This window comes from Colobus angolensis, unplaced genomic scaffold (assembly GCF_000951035.1).
Source record: "Colobus angolensis palliatus isolate OR3802 unplaced genomic scaffold, Cang.pa_1.0 Scaffold82, whole genome shotgun sequence".
Taxonomy (NCBI): domain Eukaryota; kingdom Metazoa; phylum Chordata; class Mammalia; order Primates; family Cercopithecidae; genus Colobus; species Colobus angolensis.
Genome location: NW_012122043.1, coordinates 4280344 through 4301285, shown reverse-complemented (window position 1 = coordinate 4301285; position 20942 = coordinate 4280344). Strand labels below are relative to the sequence as shown.

The 20942-nt window shown below is 37.1% G+C and overlaps 1 protein-coding gene across 1 annotated transcript in view; it reads left to right on the top strand.

Moving 5' to 3' along the window:
• RBM44 (RNA binding motif protein 44) overlaps nucleotides 1-16701 on the top strand; it is a 45149-nt gene extending 28448 nt beyond the window's left edge. Inside the window, exons 11-16 of the mRNA XM_011929598.1 lie at nucleotides 882-961; nucleotides 1066-1139; nucleotides 3160-3445; nucleotides 7986-8131; nucleotides 8271-8416; nucleotides 15757-16701. Coding sequence (XP_011784988.1) covers nucleotides 882-961; nucleotides 1066-1139; nucleotides 3160-3445; nucleotides 7986-8131; nucleotides 8271-8394 — 710 coding nt within the window. The 3' untranslated portion in view covers nucleotides 8395-8416; nucleotides 15757-16701. The remainder of the gene's footprint in view (nucleotides 1-881; nucleotides 962-1065; nucleotides 1140-3159; nucleotides 3446-7985; nucleotides 8132-8270; nucleotides 8417-15756) is intronic.
• Nucleotides 16702-20942: the final 4241 nt, after the last annotated feature.

Below are 20942 nucleotides of genomic sequence, written 5' to 3'. Positions count from 1 at the left end.
TTTTTTATCAAGAAAAAAATTTATCCATAATCCTAGTATTTGTAGTTTGGAAAATCATGCTTTCTAACTCAAGTTATCTCCCCACTTTTTTTCTTGTGTGCCCTTACCATTATTACAAGCTATATGTTATAATACCTGCTATTGATCGGTGTCCAATTAAAAGATTTTCTTGGCGTGATGTTTCCCCGGCAAGGGAATTTGCATAATGAGAGCTCTCAGACCACTAACTCTAGCCAGCATTAACACTAGGGAGTTAAGATCCTGTGTGTGTCCAGTGTTCTAGATAGCACTTCTCTGAACCAAAGACAAATGAAAGACAACTGCAGATTGAGAATATTTTTTAAAAGCCTGTACGAAACATGTACAGACTTTTTAGGAGTCTCATTATTCCCTAAACAATACAGTATAACAAATATTTACATAGTATTTACATTTTATTAGGTATTATAACTAATCTAGAGATGATTTAAAGTATACGGAAGGATATGTGTAGGTTATATGCAAATACTATGCCATTTTACATAAGGGACTTGAGCATCCTTGGGGTGTCCGAGAACCAGTCCCCCAGGGATACTGAGGAACAACAATTACAGTAATTGATTACTTTGTTTAGATGTAATTTGTCCATTTTTGAGCTACAAGAGACTTAACTAACCCAACCTCTTTAGTTTTTAAGATGATGTGATTAAGGCCCAGAAATCTTAAAACTATACAGCAGGCTATTAGTCCTCAGTCTAGAAGTGCTGATGGTTGCTGATAACTTTATAATAAGCTTTGGGTTAGTAAAAAGGAAGCATAAAATATGTAACAGCATTCACATTTTCTCTGAAACATATCAGTACAATAAGGATCATTTCTGTTATATGTTTTTCTCTAAGCAGAAATGAAGAATGTTGAACCCTCACAAAGAGATAAAGGTTATTTGATACATGTTGGTGGCCTCTGCCCTTCAGTATCTGAGGTATACCAGGATTATTTTTTTGAGCTTTATTTTCAAGTTTATTAGTTGTTCATGTTTTGTTGTATTTTTCTACCCTTCACAAACATTTATTTCTCTTCTTTTAGGCCGATTTAAGGTCTCATTTCCAAAAATACCAAGTTTCTGAAATTTCAATTTATGATTCTTCTACTAATTACAGGTGTGTTTCCCAACTTTAATCAATATGCATTATTATGTGTCTGCTGTTTGCCAAAGGTTCTATACCAGATCTCAGCCACAGTGGTGACAAAGTCAAGGGCTATTCTCATAGGGTTTCACAGGCCAGGAAAGGGGACACATGGACAAATAGCTGCAGTCTTGAGTTGATACTGTTCTTAACCAGATCGTTTTTTTCATTATACTTTGTAACTTGTTAATGGTATACAGGAGACTTACGGATTTTTGTATGCTTTATCTTGCTACATGCCATTTCGTGGGGAAGTAGAGCACATTAGGCAAAAGAACGGCTTCCAGAAATAGATAACATTGGTTCAATTCCCAGCTCTGTCAACAACTTGGTTAATAAATTTAGGCAAGTTACTTAACCTTTCTGTACCTCAGCCTCTTTGTATATAAAGTGAGCATAATAATACTACCTTCACAACATTGCTGTGAAACTATTACAAGTAATATATGTGAAACACTAGGAATAAAGCCTGGCACATAGTAGGTGCTCAGAAAATTGTGTTTCATTTTACTATTTCTGATTTCAATTACTTTTTAGTTGACACTCAGTATATTTTAGGTAGACGGCTACCTCATTTACATATAGTTACTTTGAGTATGTATGTTGCTACTTTCTGTTTTGTGACATTGCCAGATGATTCAAAAGTATTAAATAACAATGGCCATAGCTTAATGGAATTTTTTTTACTGTTTTATCATTAAAAGTGATAGCTGTTTATTTCAGATATAAAATTTTTATCAATTAAGAAAGGATCCTATTTGTAGTTGGGGTTGCAATTTATTAAAAATGTGTGTCTTAAATGAAGTCATATAATTGTAAGATAATTGTTTTTTGTTTTTGTTTTGTTTTTTTTTTGAGACGGAGTCTCGCTCTGTCGCCTGGGCTGGAGTGCAGTGGCCTGACCTCAGCTCACTGCAAGCTCCGCCTCCCAGGTTCACGCCATTCTCCTGCCTCAGCCTCCCGGGTAGCTGGGACTACAGGCGCCCGCCACCTCGCCCGGCTAGTTTTTTGTATTTTTTAGTAGAGACGGGGTTTCACTGTGTTAGCCAGGATGGTCTCGATCTCCTGACCTCGTGATCCGCCCGTCTCGGCCTCCCAAAGTGCTGGGATTACAGGCTTGAGCCACCGCGCCCGGCCAAGATAATTGTTTAGCTGTAATTATTTGACCTGATGTTAATACATTTCATTAAAGTAGTATTGTAATCTTAGGAGCATTACTTGATGTGACTCTTTTAGTATCTTGCTGAATACTTTTTAAGAACTATAGTTTTTTCTTACTTGAAGTATTTTGCATTCTGTGTAGAAATTTAGAAAATACAGTTAAATGCAAAAATACAAGGAGTTTATAAAAATGTATCCATAGTCTCATCATTTGAAAACAGCCACTCTTCCCAGGATTTGGTGTTTATCCTTCCATTGACACTGTCAAGGGCTGATGCTTTTATAGGAATAGCTATTGCCCAACTTTCTTGTGTATATAATTAAAATTCTGATTAGATTTTCCAACTCTTTGTTTTTGTCTGTATATTTCCCCACTACAAGGTCATAAAGATACACTGTTGCATATTCTGCTAAATATTTAAAATTTTGCCTCTCACATTTAAGCCTTTAAGTTATCTGAAGTTTATGTTTATACATAGGGATTAGTTTTAAGGTTTTTTAGTTATGGATAATCAGATGTCCCCAGACCACTAATCTCAGCAACTCTATCATATATGAGCTTTGAAAATATTTTACATTAGATTTTAATATAAAATTAATAGGAGATAATGTGTAAGAAATACTTTTCTTCTATTTCCCATCTTTAACTTGGTTTTTATTTAGTTATCCTAAATAAATATTCTTCCTAATCCCAAGGTAAGTACAGCAACCTTTTTATTTTTAAAAGCAGTTATTCTTGTGAAAAACGTATTTGCATCTGTAGTTACAAAATTAAGTTTGATGTAATTTGAAGTCATTAACAACCTTTCGGTTTTCTGCTTTTATGTTTTAGATATGCATCTCTTACTTTTACAAAAAACAGTGATGCAAAGATAGCTGTGAAAGAAATGAATGGGATAGAAATAAATGGAAAGTCAGTAAATGTGAGGCCTGTTAAAATTCTTGGAGAATATACATCACCACTTTCCTCCAAAAATGGGAATAGAATTAGTTCGAATAATTTAGAGAAAAGCACCAACAAAGAAATCCACTCAGCCTTCTCCATTTCTAGAGTGCCCAGAACTAGACCACGGCAGCTGGGATCTGAGCAAGACAGTGAGGTTTTCCCTTCCAACCAGGTTAGTGTTTTTGATAGATCCCTTAGATGGTCTTTGTATGTCATATTGCTGTAAGTAGCTTTGTAGAATAAATAACTTCAATATGCAGTCTTGAAATGGGAATGACAGCATTCATCTGAATTGTTTTTAACCTTGAATCCGCCCTAACCTGGTTTTGTACAACTCCAGTTGTTCCTAGGGGGAAATCTAGATCTTTGTATACCAAGCTCACGAAAAACTCATTTTAACTAGGCTCTTTGCCAATCCTTCACCGTCTTTTTATTACTACTCTATAAGTAACTAATTATAATTTCATCTTGATTTTTCTTTCACAGCTAACCTTATCTCATAATTGTTAAAACCATAAAATGTAGTCGTTTTATTTGCATATATTCTCATGTCTCTCTTACTGAGGTAAACACCCTGTGAAAAGTGGTAAAGTTTGCCTCGTTCAGTCTTTCCTCTCCACTGCTCAGCAAATTGCCTGGAATCTCATAGGTGTTCCATATATATATATATTTTTTTAATTTACATACAGTAAAATTCAATACTTTTTGGTGCCTATAGCTTTAGACAAATGTATATAGGCAAATCAGCACCACCGTAATCAAGATTCAGAACAGTTCCATCATTCCAAAAAATTACCTCGTGCTCTGATCTGTTTCTTATTCTTAAAACTTGACCTTTTCCAGAACGTTATATAAATGAAATTATACTATATAGCCCTGTTAGCCTGGCTTCTTTCACTGAATGCATTTGAGATTGATCCATGTTGTTGTGTATACTGGCATTTTATTCCTGCTCATGTTGTGTCCATTTTTATTCAGTTTATTTTATTATTGAATTTTGATGTTTTAATATTCTGATTTTGAGTCCTTTACCAGATAGGCGATTTGCAAATAATTTTTCTCACTTTGTGCCTTGTCTTTTCATTCCATTAACAGTGTCTTTCTCAGAATAGGGATATTTTAGTATTTATGAAGTATAATTTATTAATTTTTTTATTCATAATGTATGCTTTTAGTGTTGTAGCTAAGAAATCTTAGCATAATCCAAGATCATAGAGATTTTCAGTTAATTTTCATATATTGTTTCTGGTATTTGTTGAGGTAGTTATTGTTTATTTGCGTTTGTTTCTGTTTTGCATATGGAATAGTTCCAGCATCATTTGTTGAAAAGATGATCCTATTTCTGTTGAATTACCTTTGCACCTTGGTCAAAAACCAATTGACCATGTTTGTGTGAGTCTATTTCTAGACTGGAACTGTTTTGTTGAACTGTTTTGTCTCTTTCCACCCGTAGTACGCTGTCTTCATTACTGCAGCCTCATAGTAAGTTTTGAAATCAGGTGGAATGAGTCCTTTAACTTTATTCTTTTTCAGAGTTATTGTGGCTATTTAGTCTCTTCGCCTTGCTGTATACTTTTATAATTCACCTATCTACAAAAAAAAAAAAAAAAATCCTACTTTGATTTTTGCTGGGATTATTTTGAATCCATAGATCAGCACAAGAATCAATACTTGTTGAATAAATGAATCTAATTTTTTCCCTTAATAAGGTAAAGGGATCTCTTCTAACTGTGTCCTTTATCCAGTCCTTTCCTCATTCCTGGAGTTATCACATTCCTTTTCTATACCATTAGCAACTCCACTTCCACTCACAAACCTTAGCCTCTACTCAAAGTCAGGCACAGCCCTTCCTAATCCTGACAGGATTTTCACTTGACTTTGCATTCCTCTAACTTTACCATCCTTATTTGTCCTATGTGGGTTTTTTTTGTTTTGGGGGAGTTTTTTGTTTTTATTTTTTTGTTTTGTTTTGTTTTATTTGTTTGAGACAGAGTCTCACTCTGTCGCCCAGGCTGGGGTGCAGTGGCGCAATCTCAGTTCACTGCAACCTCTGCCTCCTGGGTTCAAGCAATTCTCCTTCCTCTACCTCCTGAGTAGCTGGGATTATAAGAACCTACTACCTTGCCTGGCTAATTTTTTTGTGTTTTTAGTACAGATTTGGTTTCACCATGTTGGCCAGGCTCATCTTGAATTCCCGACCTCAAGTCATCTGCTCGCCTCAGCCTCCCAAAATGCTGGGATTACTGGCCTGAGCCACCACACCCAGCCTGTCCTATGTTTTTATTGCCAAAGTTCTCAATCAAGTAGGTTATATTCAATGTCTGTTTCTTTGCTTCTCTGTTGTCCTGATAATCTGACTTCAGTCTCTAAAATTTTACCTAAATGGCCCTTTTCATAAGGCACTAGTGACCTTTTATTTGTCTTTCCCTCATCTGCCTTCCTCTTGACTACTTTGCCTGTTTGACACTGTTCATCCCTTTCTTGAAACTTTTCCTTTCATCTCAGTGACCCTTCATATGTGGGATTGATTTGTTTGGTACATAGCCTCAATCTACAGCAGGAAGGAAGGAAACAAAGTGCAGTGAAGCTGCGTGGGGCCCTGAGCTGGAGCTGTGGGATCTGTGGCTCTCCCTTTCCTCTCTTGTGTAGCACATGTGGTCTCCTGCCTCTGCTCTCCGTGTGCTCATTCCCCTTATTCCCCTCTCTCTACACACTGCTTTTCTCTGCTCATGACTGCTTTCTTCCCCCATTTGGCTTTGTTTGGCTTGATTCTAACTCTATATGTTCAATTCAAGTCCCTGTGATCTGATTAATTCATTTGCTTCATGTTCTAATTTCAGTCTTTTTTTTTTTTTTTTTTTTTTTCCCCCTGAGACAGGATCTCACTCTGTCACCCAGGCCGGGGTGCAGTGGCACAACCACAGCTCACTGTAGCCTCGAAGTCCTGGGCTCAAGCAATCCTCCCACCTCAGCTTCCCAAGTAGCTGGAACTGCAGGTGTGTCATCATGTCCAGCTAATTTTTGTATTTTTCTGTAGAGACCAGGTCGTGCTATGTTGCCCAGGCTGGTCCCAAACTCCTGTCCTCAAGTGATCCTTCCACCTTGGCCTCCCAAAGTGCTGGGATTGCAGGTGTGAACCACCACACCCTGCTAATTCCACATGCTTTAGACAGGAAATTGAATTGATCCAAGCTGTGATGTTGATGTTCATTAGCTCAGGCAGCAACACTCTTGATCCTGTCAGCTGTGGCAGTGGGCCATGGGGTTGAGATAGTGATGTTATAAAGAGGGCCATATGGGCTATTGGTATGTGGATCGGGAAGTTCCTGTAACTATCTTTGTTAAACTATACTCCAAGTTCTCTTTCCTTTCTAGCAATTTCTTGTTCCCATGTTCTTTTTCTGATTCTCCACATTTATTTATTCTATTCATTCATTTAGAAAATATTGATTATCTACAATGAAAAGCAGAATCATAGTGATTAATAAACACTCTTAGATTCATAACCTGGCTTTGCCACTTACTCACCATGTGACTCTGGAAGAGTAACCTAACCTTTCCATTTCTGAGCTTCCTTATCGTAAAATGGAGATAAGAGCCATTACCTCACAAATGTTGACGAGCTTAAATGAGCTTACCACAGAAAAATTTTTAGAACAGTGCCTACCTTGGAAGATGTACCCAGAAAACATTAGCTGTTGTTGTTATTACTTACCAATAATTTGACTTCTTTCTTGGAGAACATATTCTTTCTTGGAGAGCACTTACTTCAACTGTCACTTAAACTATTGTATCCCAAACTTTTTATTTATTAAACAAATAGTTATTACATACCAACTGTGTACACTATTCTAGGCACTGGGAAGGCAACAATGAATAAAACAGACAAAAATCTGTGCTCTTAAGGAACTTAAATCTAGTGAGGGAGTTAAGGCAATAAACAAGCAAGTGAAAGATGTAATGTTCTGATGTGAAAGGTCCAGTATATTATGTGTCTTGCCCTGACTTCATCGAGGCTTTAAAGTCTGAATCCTTCCTTTATAGAACTCTTATGGTATTTACAGTGGTTTTCTACAATTTATAGCCTACTTGCATTGTTAACAGTAACTAATTGATCATTTCAATTTTGTCTCTTCACAAATGGAGAGGACTCTGTTTTTTATCTCACTATAGTTTTTCCCGCGCAGCATATAGTGCACTTCTGGGCATACAATTTGTATTCATTACATACAGCATATAGTAAATATGATGTAAAATATCTCTAATTACTGTGTAGCCTTTCTTAGGTTGGTTAAGAGAATTAAGCCTTAATGCCCTAAGCCTAAAACATTTATTTAATGAATGAATCTCTCTCCTGTGCATCTAAAATGAAACTAGTTATATCCTATCTTTGGGAGAATTGAGAAAGTAGTTACATCATTTTCTGTGTTCTATGGTTCAGATGAGAAATCTGGTTGAGAAAGGCTTATTTAGACATAGCCTCGTATACTTTATCAGAAAGAAAAAATGTTGGGTATGTTTTGTAGTATATGGCCCTGAAACACAGCCCAAGTAAATGCAATTGATACAAATAATCCCAAGTTAAAGTAAACTTTTAAGGAATTTTTATTTTATTATTTTAATTTTCAAATATATTATTATTGAATAAGCTGTATTGTCTTTATGTAATGGTCCTTACTGATTTTAAGAAAACTTTTTAAATGCTTATTTAGGGTGTCAAGAAGAATTGTAAGCAGATTGAATCTGCTAAATTATTACCTGATACACCTGTTCAATTCATACCTCCAACTACGTTGAACCTTCGTAGCTTTACCAAGATCATAAAGAAACTGGCTGAACTGCATCCAGAAGTCAGCAGGTAATAACCAAAATTATATTTTAACTGGTTTAAAACTTTTGTGTAAAAATATAGTTCAAGTTAATAACTTTGATATATTCAGAATGTGTTCCTTTGGAAAAGACAAATAAATACTCATGTATGTTTTCCTTTTGCATAGAGACCATATTATAAATGCGCTTCAGGAAGTGAGAATAAGACATAAAGGTTTTCTGAATGGCTTATCTATTAATACTATCGTGGAGATGGCTTCATCTCTTCTGAAAAACTCTGCTTCCAGTTAGGAATTCAAAAAACAATAAAGAGGTAAAGCAACCATATTCTGTCATATTTGAATATTACTTAAAATTTATAAGCTATTATTTCATTTTCTTTTTACATAAAAAAATTAAATTTAAAATAATATAATCACAAAATAACATGAAGTTTTAAAACAAGCATACTGTAATTAACTACTAATACAAAACTAATTACCTTAAAATTGACTGACTTAAACAACACTCATAAACTCACAGTTTGCAGATCAGGATTCAGGAGTGCTTAGTCAGGTGGTTTTAGCTCAGGGTTTTTCATGTTGCAGTCAAGATGTTGGCCTGGACTATAGTCATTCAGAGGCTTCACTGAGACCAGAGGATCTGCTTCTCAGGGGGCTCATTCACATGTCTGTTGGCAAGAGGCCTCAGTTCCTCACCACATAGGCCCTTCCATAAGGCTCTTCAAATGTCTTTGCATCATGGCAGCTGGCTTCCCCTAAGCAAGAGAGAGAGAGCAAGATGGAAACTGCGTTGTCTTGTATTATCTACCCTCAGTAGTCGCAGATACTGCAATTTTTACATATCGAAGGTTTGTGGCAACCCTGCATCAAGCAAGTCTATCAGCGCCATTTTCCAACAATGTGTACCCACTTTGTGTCACATTTTGGTAATTCATACAACATTTCAAACTCTTTTATGACACCTGTTATGGTGATTGTGATCAGTGATCTTGGTTACTATTGTAATTATTTTGGGGCACTTTGAACTGCACCCATATAAAACAGCAACTTTTATAAATGTGTGTGTTCTGCCCACTCTAGTCACTGGCTGTTTCCTCATCTCTTTCCCTCTCTTTGGTCCTCCCTATTCCTTGAGACACAATACTAAAATTAGGCCAACTGATAACCCTACAATGACCTATTAGTATTCCAGTGAAAGAAAGAGTCACATGCTCACTTTAAATCGAAAGCTAGAAATGATTAAGCTTAGTGAGGAAGGCATGTCAAAAGCCAAGATAGGCTGAAAACTAAGCCTTTTGTACCAGTTAGCCACGTGGTTCATTGTTGTGAAGCCAATGAGGAAAAGTTCTTGATGGAGATTACAAATGCTACTCCAGTGGACACAAGAATGATAACAAAGTGAAACAACTTTATTGCCAATATGGTGAAAATTTTAGTAGTCTGTATAGAAGATCATAGCAGCCACAGTGTTGCCTTAAGCCAAAGCGTAATCAGTGCAAGGACCTCTTTTCCATTATTTGAAGGTGATGAGAGAGGACAGGAAGCTGAGGAAGGAAAGTGTGAAGCTAACAGAGGGTTAGGTTAGTTCATGAGGTTTAAAGAAATAAGCCATCTTTTTTTTTTTTTTCCTGAGATTTTGGTGCACCCGTCACCCAAGCCCTGAGCAGTGTACACTATACCCAACATGTAGTCTTCTATCCTTCACTTCATTCCCACCCTTTCTTCCAGCCCTCAAAGTCCAATGTATCATTCTAAGAAGTCGTCTTTGTAACAAAAGTACAATGTGAAGCAGCAAATGCTGATGGAGAAGCTGTAGCAAGATGCCCAGAAGATCTAAGTTAGATAATTGATGACGGTAGCCACACTAAACAGCAGATTTTCAGTGTAGAAGAAACAGCCATCTACTGAAAGTAGATGCCATCAGGGACTTTCACAGCTTGAGAGGAAAAGTCAATTCCTAGTTTCAAAGGACAGGCAAGCTCTCTTGTTAGGGCTAATGCAGCTGTTGACTTTAAGTTCAAGCTGATGCTCATGTACCATTCTGAAAATCCAAGGGCCCTTAGGAATTAACACTAAATCTACTGTGCCTCCACTCTATGAATGGAACAACAAAGCCTGGATGACAACACGTCTGTTTATAGCATGGAGGTTTTTTGGGTTTTGTTCTTTTTTTAGAGATAGGGTCTTGCTGTCACCCAGGCTGGAGTGCAGTGACACAATCATAGCTCACTGCAACCCTAAACTCCTGGACTCAAAAGATCCTCCTGCCTCAGTCTCCTAAGTGCTAGAACTACAGTAGGTGCACGCCACCATGCCCTGCTACTTTCTTTTTAAATTTCAACCTTTCGGCCGGGCACAGTGGCTCACACCTGTAATCCCAGCACTTTGGGAGGCCGAGGCAGACGGATCACGAAATCAAGAGATCGAGACCATCCTGGCCAACATGGTGAAATCCCGTCTCTACTAAAAATACAAAAATTAGCTGGGCATGGTGGCGGGCACCTGTAGTCCCAGCTACTCGGGAGGCTGAGGCAAGAGAATCACTTGAACCTGGGAGGCAGAGATTGCAGTGAGCTGAGATCGCACCACTGCACTCCAGCCTGGCGACAGAGCAAGACTCTATCTCAAAAAAAAATAATAATAATTAAACTCTTTGTAGAGACAGGGTCTCACCTTTGTTGCCCAGGCTGGTCTCATATTCCTGGCCTTAAGCAATTCTCCCACGTTAGCCTCCCAAAGTGCTAGGGATTACAGGCATGAGCCACTGAGCCTAGCCTGTAGCATAGTTTACTGAATCCCTGGACTCAAGCAGTCCTCCTGACTCGGCCTCCCTCAGTAGCTGGGTTTACAGGCACATACCACCATGCCAGGATAATTTTTTTTTTTTTTTTAGAGATGGGGTCTTACCATGTTACCCAGGCTGGTTTACTGAATCTTTTAAGCTCACTATTGAGACCTACTACTCAGAAAAAAAAAGATTTCTTTCAAAATATTATTGCTCATTGACAATGCACTTAGTCACCAAGAACTCTGATGGAGATGTAGAAGGAAATTAATGGGTTTTTTTAATGCCTGCTAACACAACATCCATTCTGCAGCCCATGGATCAAGGAGTAATTTTGACTCAAGTCTTAAATATTTAAGAAATACATTTCATAAGGTTATAGCTGCCATAGCTGATTCTGTAATGGATCTGGGCAAAGTAAATTGAAAACTTTATGGAAAGGAGTCACCATTCTAGATGCCATTAAGAATATATATTATTCATGAGAGGAGGTAAAAATATCAACATTCACAAGAGTTTAGAAAAAGCTGAATCCAACTCATGGATGACTTTAAGGGGTTCAAGACTTCATTGGAGGAAGTAACTGCTGATGTGGTAGACATAGCAAAACAATTCAGATTAGAAGTGGAGCCTGAAGATATGACTGAATTGCTGCAACTTCATGATAAAATTTGAAAGGATGAGAAGTTCCTTATTATGGATGAGCAAAGAAAGTATTTTCTTTTTTTATTATTTGTTATTTTTGTAGAAATGGGATCTTGTTATTTTTCTCAGGCTGGTCTCAAACTTCTGGCCTCAAGCAGTTCTCCCACTCAGCCTCCAAAAGTGCTGGGATTACAGGTGTAAGCCACTGTGCCCAGCCCAGAAAACGCTTTTTTGAGATGCAGTCTACTACTGGTGAATATGCTGTGAACATTGTTGAAATAACAACAAAGGATTTGGAATAGTACATAAACTTAGGTGATAAAGCAGTGGCAAAGTTTGAGGGGATTAAGTACCCATTCGGTGTTTAAAAAAAAAGTTTAAGGAAATTGACTCCAATTTTGAAAGAAGTTCTACTCTGGGTAAAATGCTATCATACAGAATCTCAAGCTACAGAGAAATCTTTTGTGAGTGAAAGAGTCAGTTGATGCAGCAAACTTCATCGTCTTATTTTAAGAAGTTGCCACAGCCACTCCAGCCTTCAGCATGACATGAGTACATCAGAGAAAAATTGCTTGAAAAATTAAAGCCTAAAAGAACTATAAAGCACTTGGAGGGATAAAGTTTACCTTAAGAGTGCAATAGTTAGATTCACAGCTGACTCTCACTCAACAGAAGTCACCAAATAATTCTCCAAGCCCAAAGCTCTAGACCCAGGAAAAGAGCCTTCAAAAATAAATGTAAAATAACTAATTTTCATGCAAATTTAAAAAACTAAGATAATTTGTTACTTTAGAAGAAGCCCTACTCTAAAGAAAATACCAGAATGTTCTCTGGGAAAAAAGTGATTTTAAATGAAAGGTCAGAGGTACAGGAGAAATGAAGATCAACGAAGAGTAAATATGTGGTAGGTCTCAATCAATATTGGCGGTAGAAAACAAAAATAATGATTTTTATAGGTTCTAATGTAATTAAAATACATGATAATACTAATACATAAGTTGAGAGGGGATTAAGTATTCTTACTATTCTAAACACCTTGCAGTTTGGGAAGAGAGTAAGATGCTCTGTGTTGGGGGTACTCAAGACCACCCAAGCTTCATTATATGCTAGGAGGACTCACGTAACTCAGGACATAGATGTATTCATGGCTATGATTTATTACAGCAACAAAATACGAAGCAAAATCAGCAAAGGGAAAAGGTACATAAGGTGAAGTCTGGAGGAAACAGGCTTTCAAGAGTCCTCTTCCAGTGGAATCACACAGGATGTGCTTAATTTCAATGAATTGTGACACCTATAAAATGTTGTCTACCAGGGAAACTCATTAAAGACTCAGTGCCCAAGGATTTTACTGGGGGTTGGTCATGTAGTTGCCCTCTGCCTAGCACATACTATAGCTCCAGACTGTCAGGAAGCAGCAATTCAGCATAAACCACATTGTTTGTATAGCAGTTTTAGTATAGTGAGGCACTCATCACTTCTGGAAATGGTGGGAACCCCCACCCCAAAATCCCAAGTTCCCAGATACCAGCCAGGGGCCAACCTTGCAAGCAGGTCTTTCTAAGGATGGCAGTCTCAAGACTGCTACATTAATTATTTTTCTACACATATGCCAGTTGATATCAGAACAAAGAATCCATGTTGTAAATTTGGGGGCAACTACTAAAAAAACAATTTTTTGTGGAGGAGGGTTGTTTGTTTTTGTTTTTTGTTTTTTGTTTTGAGATGGAGTCTTGCTTAGTCTCCCAGGCTGGAGTACAGTGGCACGATCTCAGCTCGCTGCAACCTCTGCCTCCCAAGTAGCTGAGACTACAGTCACCCGCCACCACGCCCAGCTAATTTTTGTATTTTTAATAGAGATGGGATTTCACCATGTTGGCCAGGATGGTCTCAATCTCTTGACCTCGTGATCCACCTGCCTCGGCCTCCCAAAATGCTAGGATTACAGGCATGAGCTACCGTGCCCGGCCCCTAAAAGAACAGTTTTCGAAAGCATACGGAAAAAACCTTACACCATATCCGAAAATCAACTAAAATGAATCAACAACTTGAACATGAGTTAAAATTATAAAACTCTTAGAAGAAAACAGTGGAAAACTTTCGCAGCATTGGATTTAGCACTGATTTGGGTATGGCAACAAAAGCATGGACAACAAAAGAAAAGATACATGTATTAGACTTCATCAAAATCAAAAACTTGAACATCAAAGGACACTATCGAAAGAGTGAAAAGGCAGCCCATAGAATGAGAAAGTATTTATAAATCATATATCTGATAAGGGGTTAATACCCAGAATAGGCTGGGGAGGAGGTGGCTCACGCCAGTAATCCCAACACTTTGGGAGGCAGAGGCAGGCAAATCACTTGAGGCCAGGAATTCAAAACCAGCCTGGGAAACATGGTGAAACCCCATCTCCACAAAAAATACGAAAATTAGCCAAGCATGATAGCACATACCTATTGTCCTAGCTACTCAGGAAGCTGAAGTGAAGGATCCCTTGAGCCTGGGAAGCAGAAGTTGCGGTGAGCTGAGATTATGCCACTGCACTCCAGCCTGGGTGATAGAGCAAGACTATCTCATAAATTAAATAAATAAATAAATAAATAAATCAGGCACACAGACCAATGGAACAGAATAGAAAACTCAGAAAATAATGCACACTTACAACAGTCTGATCTTCAACAAAGTCAACAAAAACAAGCAATGGAGAAAGGACTCCCTATATTCAATAAATGGTGCTGGGAAAACTGGTTAGCCATATGCAGAAGACTGAAACTAGACCCCTTCCTTACACCATATACAAAAATCAACTCAACATGGATTAAAGACTTAAATGTACAGTCTAAAACTTATAAAAACCCTTGAAGAAAAACCTAAGAATTACCATTCTGGACAGTAGGACAATTACATTCTGGCCAAGATTTCATGATGAAGATGCCAAAAGCAATTACAACAAAAACAAAAATTGACAAGTGGGACCTAATTAAACTAAAGAACTTGTGCACAGCAAAAGAAACTCAACAGAGTAAACAGATAACCCACAGAATATGAGAAAATATTTGCAAACTATGCATCTGACAAAAGTTTAATATCCAGAATCTGTAAGGAACTTAAATTCACAGGAAAAAAAAACCCATTAAAAAATGGGTGAAGGACGTGAACAGACATTTCTCAAAAGAATACATTCACCTGGCCAACAAGCATATGAAAAAATGCTCAGTATTACTAATCATTGGAGAAATGCAAGTCAAAACCACAAGATACCATCTTATACCAGTCAGAATGGCTATTATTAAATAAAGTCAAAAAATAACAGATGCTGACAAGGTTGTAGAGAAAAGGGAATGCCTATGCACTGTTGGTAGGAATGTAAATTAGTTCTGTCATTGTGGAAAGCAGTTTGGTAATTCCTCAAAGAATTTAAAACAGAACTACCATTTGGGCCAGCAATCCCATTGTTGAATATATGCCCAAAGGAATGTAAATCATTGTACCATAAAGATACATGCATGTGTATATTTATCACAGCACTATTCACAATAGCAGAGACATGAAATCAACCTATATGCTCATCAGTGGTAGACTGGATAAAGAGAAGTGTATGTATACACCATGGAGTACTATGCAGCCATAAAAAAGAACAAGATGATGTGCTTTGCAGCAGTATGGATGAAGCTGGAGGCCATTATCAAGCAAACTAATGCAAGAACAGAAAACCAAATACCACGTGTTCTAATTTATAAATGGGAGCTAAACTTTGAGTATACATGGACAAAGAAGGGAACAGCAGACACTGGAGCCTACTTAAGGGTAGATGGTAGGAGGATGGTGAGGATCAAAAAACTACCTATCGGGTACCACGCTTATTACCTGGATGATGAAATAATCTATACACTAAACCCCACAACATGTAAATTATCTATATATAACGAACCTGCACATATGCCCCTGAAACTAAAATAGAAGTTTAAAATAAAATATTTTTCTTTATCAAAATAAAATTAGAGGCATGTGAAAGAAATATTAGAGTTAAAGTGATTGCTAGATACAAAGACAAAGACAGTACACAAAAATTAATTGCAATTCTCACTATCCATGATGTAAGAAAAATGAAATTTGTTAAAAGATATTATAGTACCATTAAAAACAAGTGCCTGGGAATGTATTTAACAAAAGATACTCAACAATCATTGTTGATTTCTCCTTTCTTTTGATTCTAGAACTTCCTTGGAAAGTGTGTCTCCTCCTTCAGAGAATGTTCTACAGCACTTAGGAAAAAGTGGTAATAGCAAGATGATGTAATTAGGCTGTGTAAATGGGCTAAGCTGTTAAAATATTCTACTTTATAGCCCTCCTCTAAAATCGAGCAGCAGTTGTCTATACAATATTAAGATCTCTGTATATTTAAAGTTATAATTTTAATAAGTTTTAAAATTTTTTATTAGAATCTTGTTTAGAACATCAAGGTGCATATTTGGGATCTAAAGAAATGGTCTTGTCCATTTTAAAAACCTTTATTGTCACTTTTAAAATATATTGACCAAGAAAGAGGTTTGTTGTTATATCAATGTTTGTGAAATGATTTCCATACATAAAAAAAAGGTAATTTACCTGAACTTTGTCTTAAGACTCTTATATTGGATTATAGGATAACAGATAAACTGTATAGATACATTCAGTATCATACAACCTTTTGGAATGTGTATGCTTTCAAGCTTCCAAGATAATTAGATTACGTCATGATACATTTCATGCATTTTTATGATTTCAGTATAAAACATTCAGGTGCGTTAGCCATTTTCGCTGGGAAGGGTTAACTTGTATGTGCTTTGGTACTTAAATTTAAATGTTCCCTGTAGTGCTTGCATTCATTTTGTGAAAAGTTCTGTTGTATTGTTAGAACAATTTTCAAAGGCTAATTTTATGCCTTATCTGATAGAAATATAGAATAGATGGTTCTTTAATTGCTTACTTTTTGAAAGTAATATAATATTTAATTTGCATTTTTATTAATAGTAAGGTTAACATTTAAGTCTGCATTTTCTTTAAATGTTTTAAATGTTTATAACATTCAATGTTTAGTTGGTGTTACTTGATTAAAACTTAGCCATTTAACGTTTATATTTGATATATTTATATTTAATAAAGGCATCTAATCCATAGTACCACTGTCAATTTAATGCTTTCTTCGGGTTCAGTGACATTTTTTTTTTCCCAGAATAACAAATGAATTCTTTATTTTATTTTATTTATTTTAATTGTCAGATAGTAGTTGTACATATTCATAGGGCACATAGTAATGTTTTCATATATATAATGTATTGTAATCAAATCAGAGTAGTTAGCATATTTATCATCTCAAGCATTTATCATTTGTCTTGGGAACATTCAATATCCTACTTGTAGCTATTTGAAATTATATCATATGTTATTTATTATAGCCATCCTATAGTGGTAAAGAACACTAGAACTCATTCCTCCTATGTAGCTGTGATTTTGTATCCTTACACAAATCTTTCCCACAAATCTCTCCCTATCTTCCCCTTCCCAGTCTTTATTATCCTTTGTTCTACCTTTTATTTCTATGATATCAACTTTTCTTTAGCTTCCACGTGAGTAAGAACATAGAGTGTTTAACTTTCTGTTCCTGGCTTATTTCACTTAATGTAATGTCTGCCAGTTCCATCTATTGCCACAAATGACAGGTTTCATTCTTTTTTATTCCATTGTGTATATGTACCACATTTTATTTATCCATTCATCTGTTGTTGGACACCTAGGTTAATTCCGTGTCTTGGCTGTTGTAAATAGTGCCATACCACACTCTCTCTCTCTCTCACTATATATATATATATATATATATACACACACACACACACACTTATATATATATGTACTTTCAGTTCTAGGGTACATGTGCACAACGTGCAGGTTTGTTACATATGTATACATGTGCCATGTTGGTGTGCTGCACCCATTAACTCATCGTTTATATTGGGTATATCTCCTAATGCTATCCTTCCCTCCCTCCCCCCACCCCACCACAGGTCCTGGTGTGTGATGTTCCCCACCCTGTGTCCAAGTGTTCTCATTGTTCAGTTCCCACCTATGAGTGAGAACATGCAGTGTTTGGTTTTCTGTCCTTGCAATAGTTTGCTCAGAATGATGGTTTCCAGCTTCATCCATGTCACTACAAAGGACACGAACTCATCCTTTTTTATGGCTGCTTAGTATTCCATGGTGTATATGTGCCACATTTTCTTAATCCAGTCTGCCATTGATGGACATTTGGGTTGGTTCCAAGTCTTTGCTATTGTGAATAGTGCTGCAATAAACATATGTGTGCATGTATCTTTATAGCAGCATGATTTATAATCCTTTGGGTATGTGCCCAGTAATGGGATGGCTGGGTCAAATGGTGTTTCTAGTTCTAGATCCTTGAGGAATCACCACACTGTCTTCCACAATGGTTGAACTAGTTTACAGTCCCACCAACAGTGTAAAAGTGTTCCTATTTCTCCACATCCTCTCCAGCACCTGTTGTTTCCTGACTTTTTAATGATCCCCATTGTAACTGGTATGAGATGGTATCTCATTGTGGTTTTGATTTGCATTTCTCTGATGGCCAGTGATGATGTACATTTTTTCATGTGTCTGTTGGCTGCATAAATGTCTTCTTTTGAGAAGTGTCTGTTCATATCCCTTGCCCACTTTTTGATGGGGTTGATTTTTTCTTGTAAATTTGTTTAAGTTCTTTGTAGACTCTGGATATTAGCCCTTTGTCAGATGGGTAGATTGTAAAAATTTTCTCCCATTCTTTAGGTTGCCTGTTCACTCTGATGGTAGTTTCTTTTGCTGTGCAGAAGCTCTTTAGTTTAATTAGATCCCATTTGTCAGTTTTTTTTTTTGTTGTTTTTGTTTTTTGTTTTTTTTGAGACGGAGTCTCGCTCTGCCACCCAGGCTGGAGTGCAGTGGCCGGATCTCAGCTCACTGCAAGCTCCGCCTCCCAGGTTTACGCCATTCTCCTGCCTCAGCCTCCCGAGTAAGCTGGGACTACAGGCGCCTGCCACCTCGCCCAGCTAGTTTTTTGTATTTTTAGTAGAGATGGGGTTTCACCATGTTAGCCAGGATGGTCTTGATCTCCTGACCTCGTGATCCACCCGTCTTGGCCTCCCAAAGTGCTGGGATTACAGGCTTGAGCCACCGTGCCCGGCCCCATTTGTCAGTTTTGGCTTTTGTTGCCATTGCTTTTGGTGTTTAGTCATGAAGTCCTTGCCCGTGCCTATATCCTGAATGGTATTGCCTAGGTTTTCTTCTAGGGTTTTTATGGTTTTAGGTCTAACATTTAAGTGCTTAATCCATCTTGAGTTAATTTTTGTATATGGTATAAGGAAGGGATCCAGTTTCAGCTTTCTACATATGGCTAGCCAGTTTTCCCAGCACCATTTACTAAATAGGGAATCCTTTCCCCATTTCTTGTTTTTGTCAGGTTTGTCAAAGATCAGATGGTTGTAGATGTGTGATATTATTTCCGTGGGCTCTATTCTGTTCCATTGGTCTATATCTCTTGTTCTGGTACCCATACCATGTTGTTTTGATTACTGTAGCCTTGTAGTATAGTTTGAAGTCAGGTACCGTGATGCCTCCAGCTTTGTTCTTTTGACTTAGGATTGTCTTGGCAATGTGGGCTCTTTTTTGGTTCCATATGAACTTTAAAATAGTTTTTTCTAATTCTGTGAAGAAAGTCATTGGTAGCTTGATGGGGATGGCATTGAATCTATAAATTACCTTGGGCACTATGGCCATTTTCACAATATTGGTTCTTCCTATCCATGAGCATAGAATGTTCTTCCATTTGTTTGTGTCCTCTTTTATTTCGTTGAGCAGTGATTTGTAGTTCTCCTTGAAGAGGTCCTTCATATCCCTTGTAAGTTGGATTCCTAGGTATTTTATTCTCTTTGAAGCAATTGTGAATGGGAGTTCACTCATGATTTGGCTCTCTGTCTGTTATTGGTGTATAAAAATGCTTGTGATTTTTGCACATTGATTTTGTATCCTGAGACTTTGCTGAAGTTGCTTATCAGCTTAAGGAGATTTTGGGCTGAGACGATGGGGTTTTCTAAATATACAATCATGTCATCTGCAAACAGGGACAATTTGACTTCCTCTTTTCCTAATTGAATATCCTTTATTTCTTTCTCTTGCCTGATTGCCCTGGCCAGAACTTCCAACACTATGTTGAATAGGAGTGGTGTGAGAGGGCATCCCAGTCTTATGCCAGTTTTCAAAGTGAATGCTTCCAGTTTTTGCCCATTCAGTATGATACTGGCTGTGGGTTTGTCATAAATAGCTCTTACTATTTTGAGATACGTCCCATCAATACCTAGTTTATTTAGAGTTTTTAGCATGAAAGGCTGTTGAATTTTGTCAAAGGCCTTTTCTGCATCTACTGAGATAATCATGTTGTTTTTGTATTTGGTTCTGTTTATATGATGGATTACATTTATTGATTTGCGTATGTTGAACCAGCCTTGCATCCCAGGGATGAAGCCAACTTGATCGTGGTGGATAAACTTTTTGATGTGCTGCTAGATTCAGTTTGCCAGTATTTTACTGAGGATTTTTGCATTGATGTTCATCAGGGATATTGGTCTAAAATTCTCTTTTTTTGTTATGTCTCTGCCAGGCTTTGGTATCAGGATGATGTTGGCCTCATAAAAATGAATTAGGGAGGATTCTGTCTTTTTCTATTGATAGGGATAGTTTCAGAAGGAATGGTACCAGCTCCTCTTTGTACCTCTGGTAGAATTCAACGGTGAATCTATCTGGTCCTGGACTTTTTTGGTTGGTAGGCTATTAATTATTGTCTCAATTTCATATCTTGTTTTTGGTCTATTCAGTGATTCAACTTCTTCCTGGTTTAGTCTTGGAAGGGTGTATGTGTCCAGGAATTTATCCGTTTCTCCTAGATTTTCTAGTTTATTTGCGTAGAGGTGTTTGTGTATTCTTTCATGGTAGTTTGTATTTCTGTGGGATTGGTGGTGATATCCCCTTTATCATTTTTTGTTGCGTCTATTTGATTCTTCTCTCTTTTCTTCTTTATTAGTCTTGCTAGTGGTCTATCAATTTTGTTGATCTTTTCAAAAACCCAGCTCCTGGATTCATTGATTTTTTGAAGGGTTTTTTGTGTCTCTATCTCCTTCAGTTCTGCTCTGATCTTAGTTATGTCTTGCCTTCTGCTAGAAGGCATTTTGAATGTGTTTGCTGTTGCTTCTCTAGTTCTTTTAATTGTGATGTTTAGGGTGTCAATTTTAGATCTTTTCTGCTTTCTCTTGTGGGCATTTAATGCTATAAATTTCCCTCTACACACTGCTTTAAATGTGTCCCAGAGATTCTGGTATGTTGT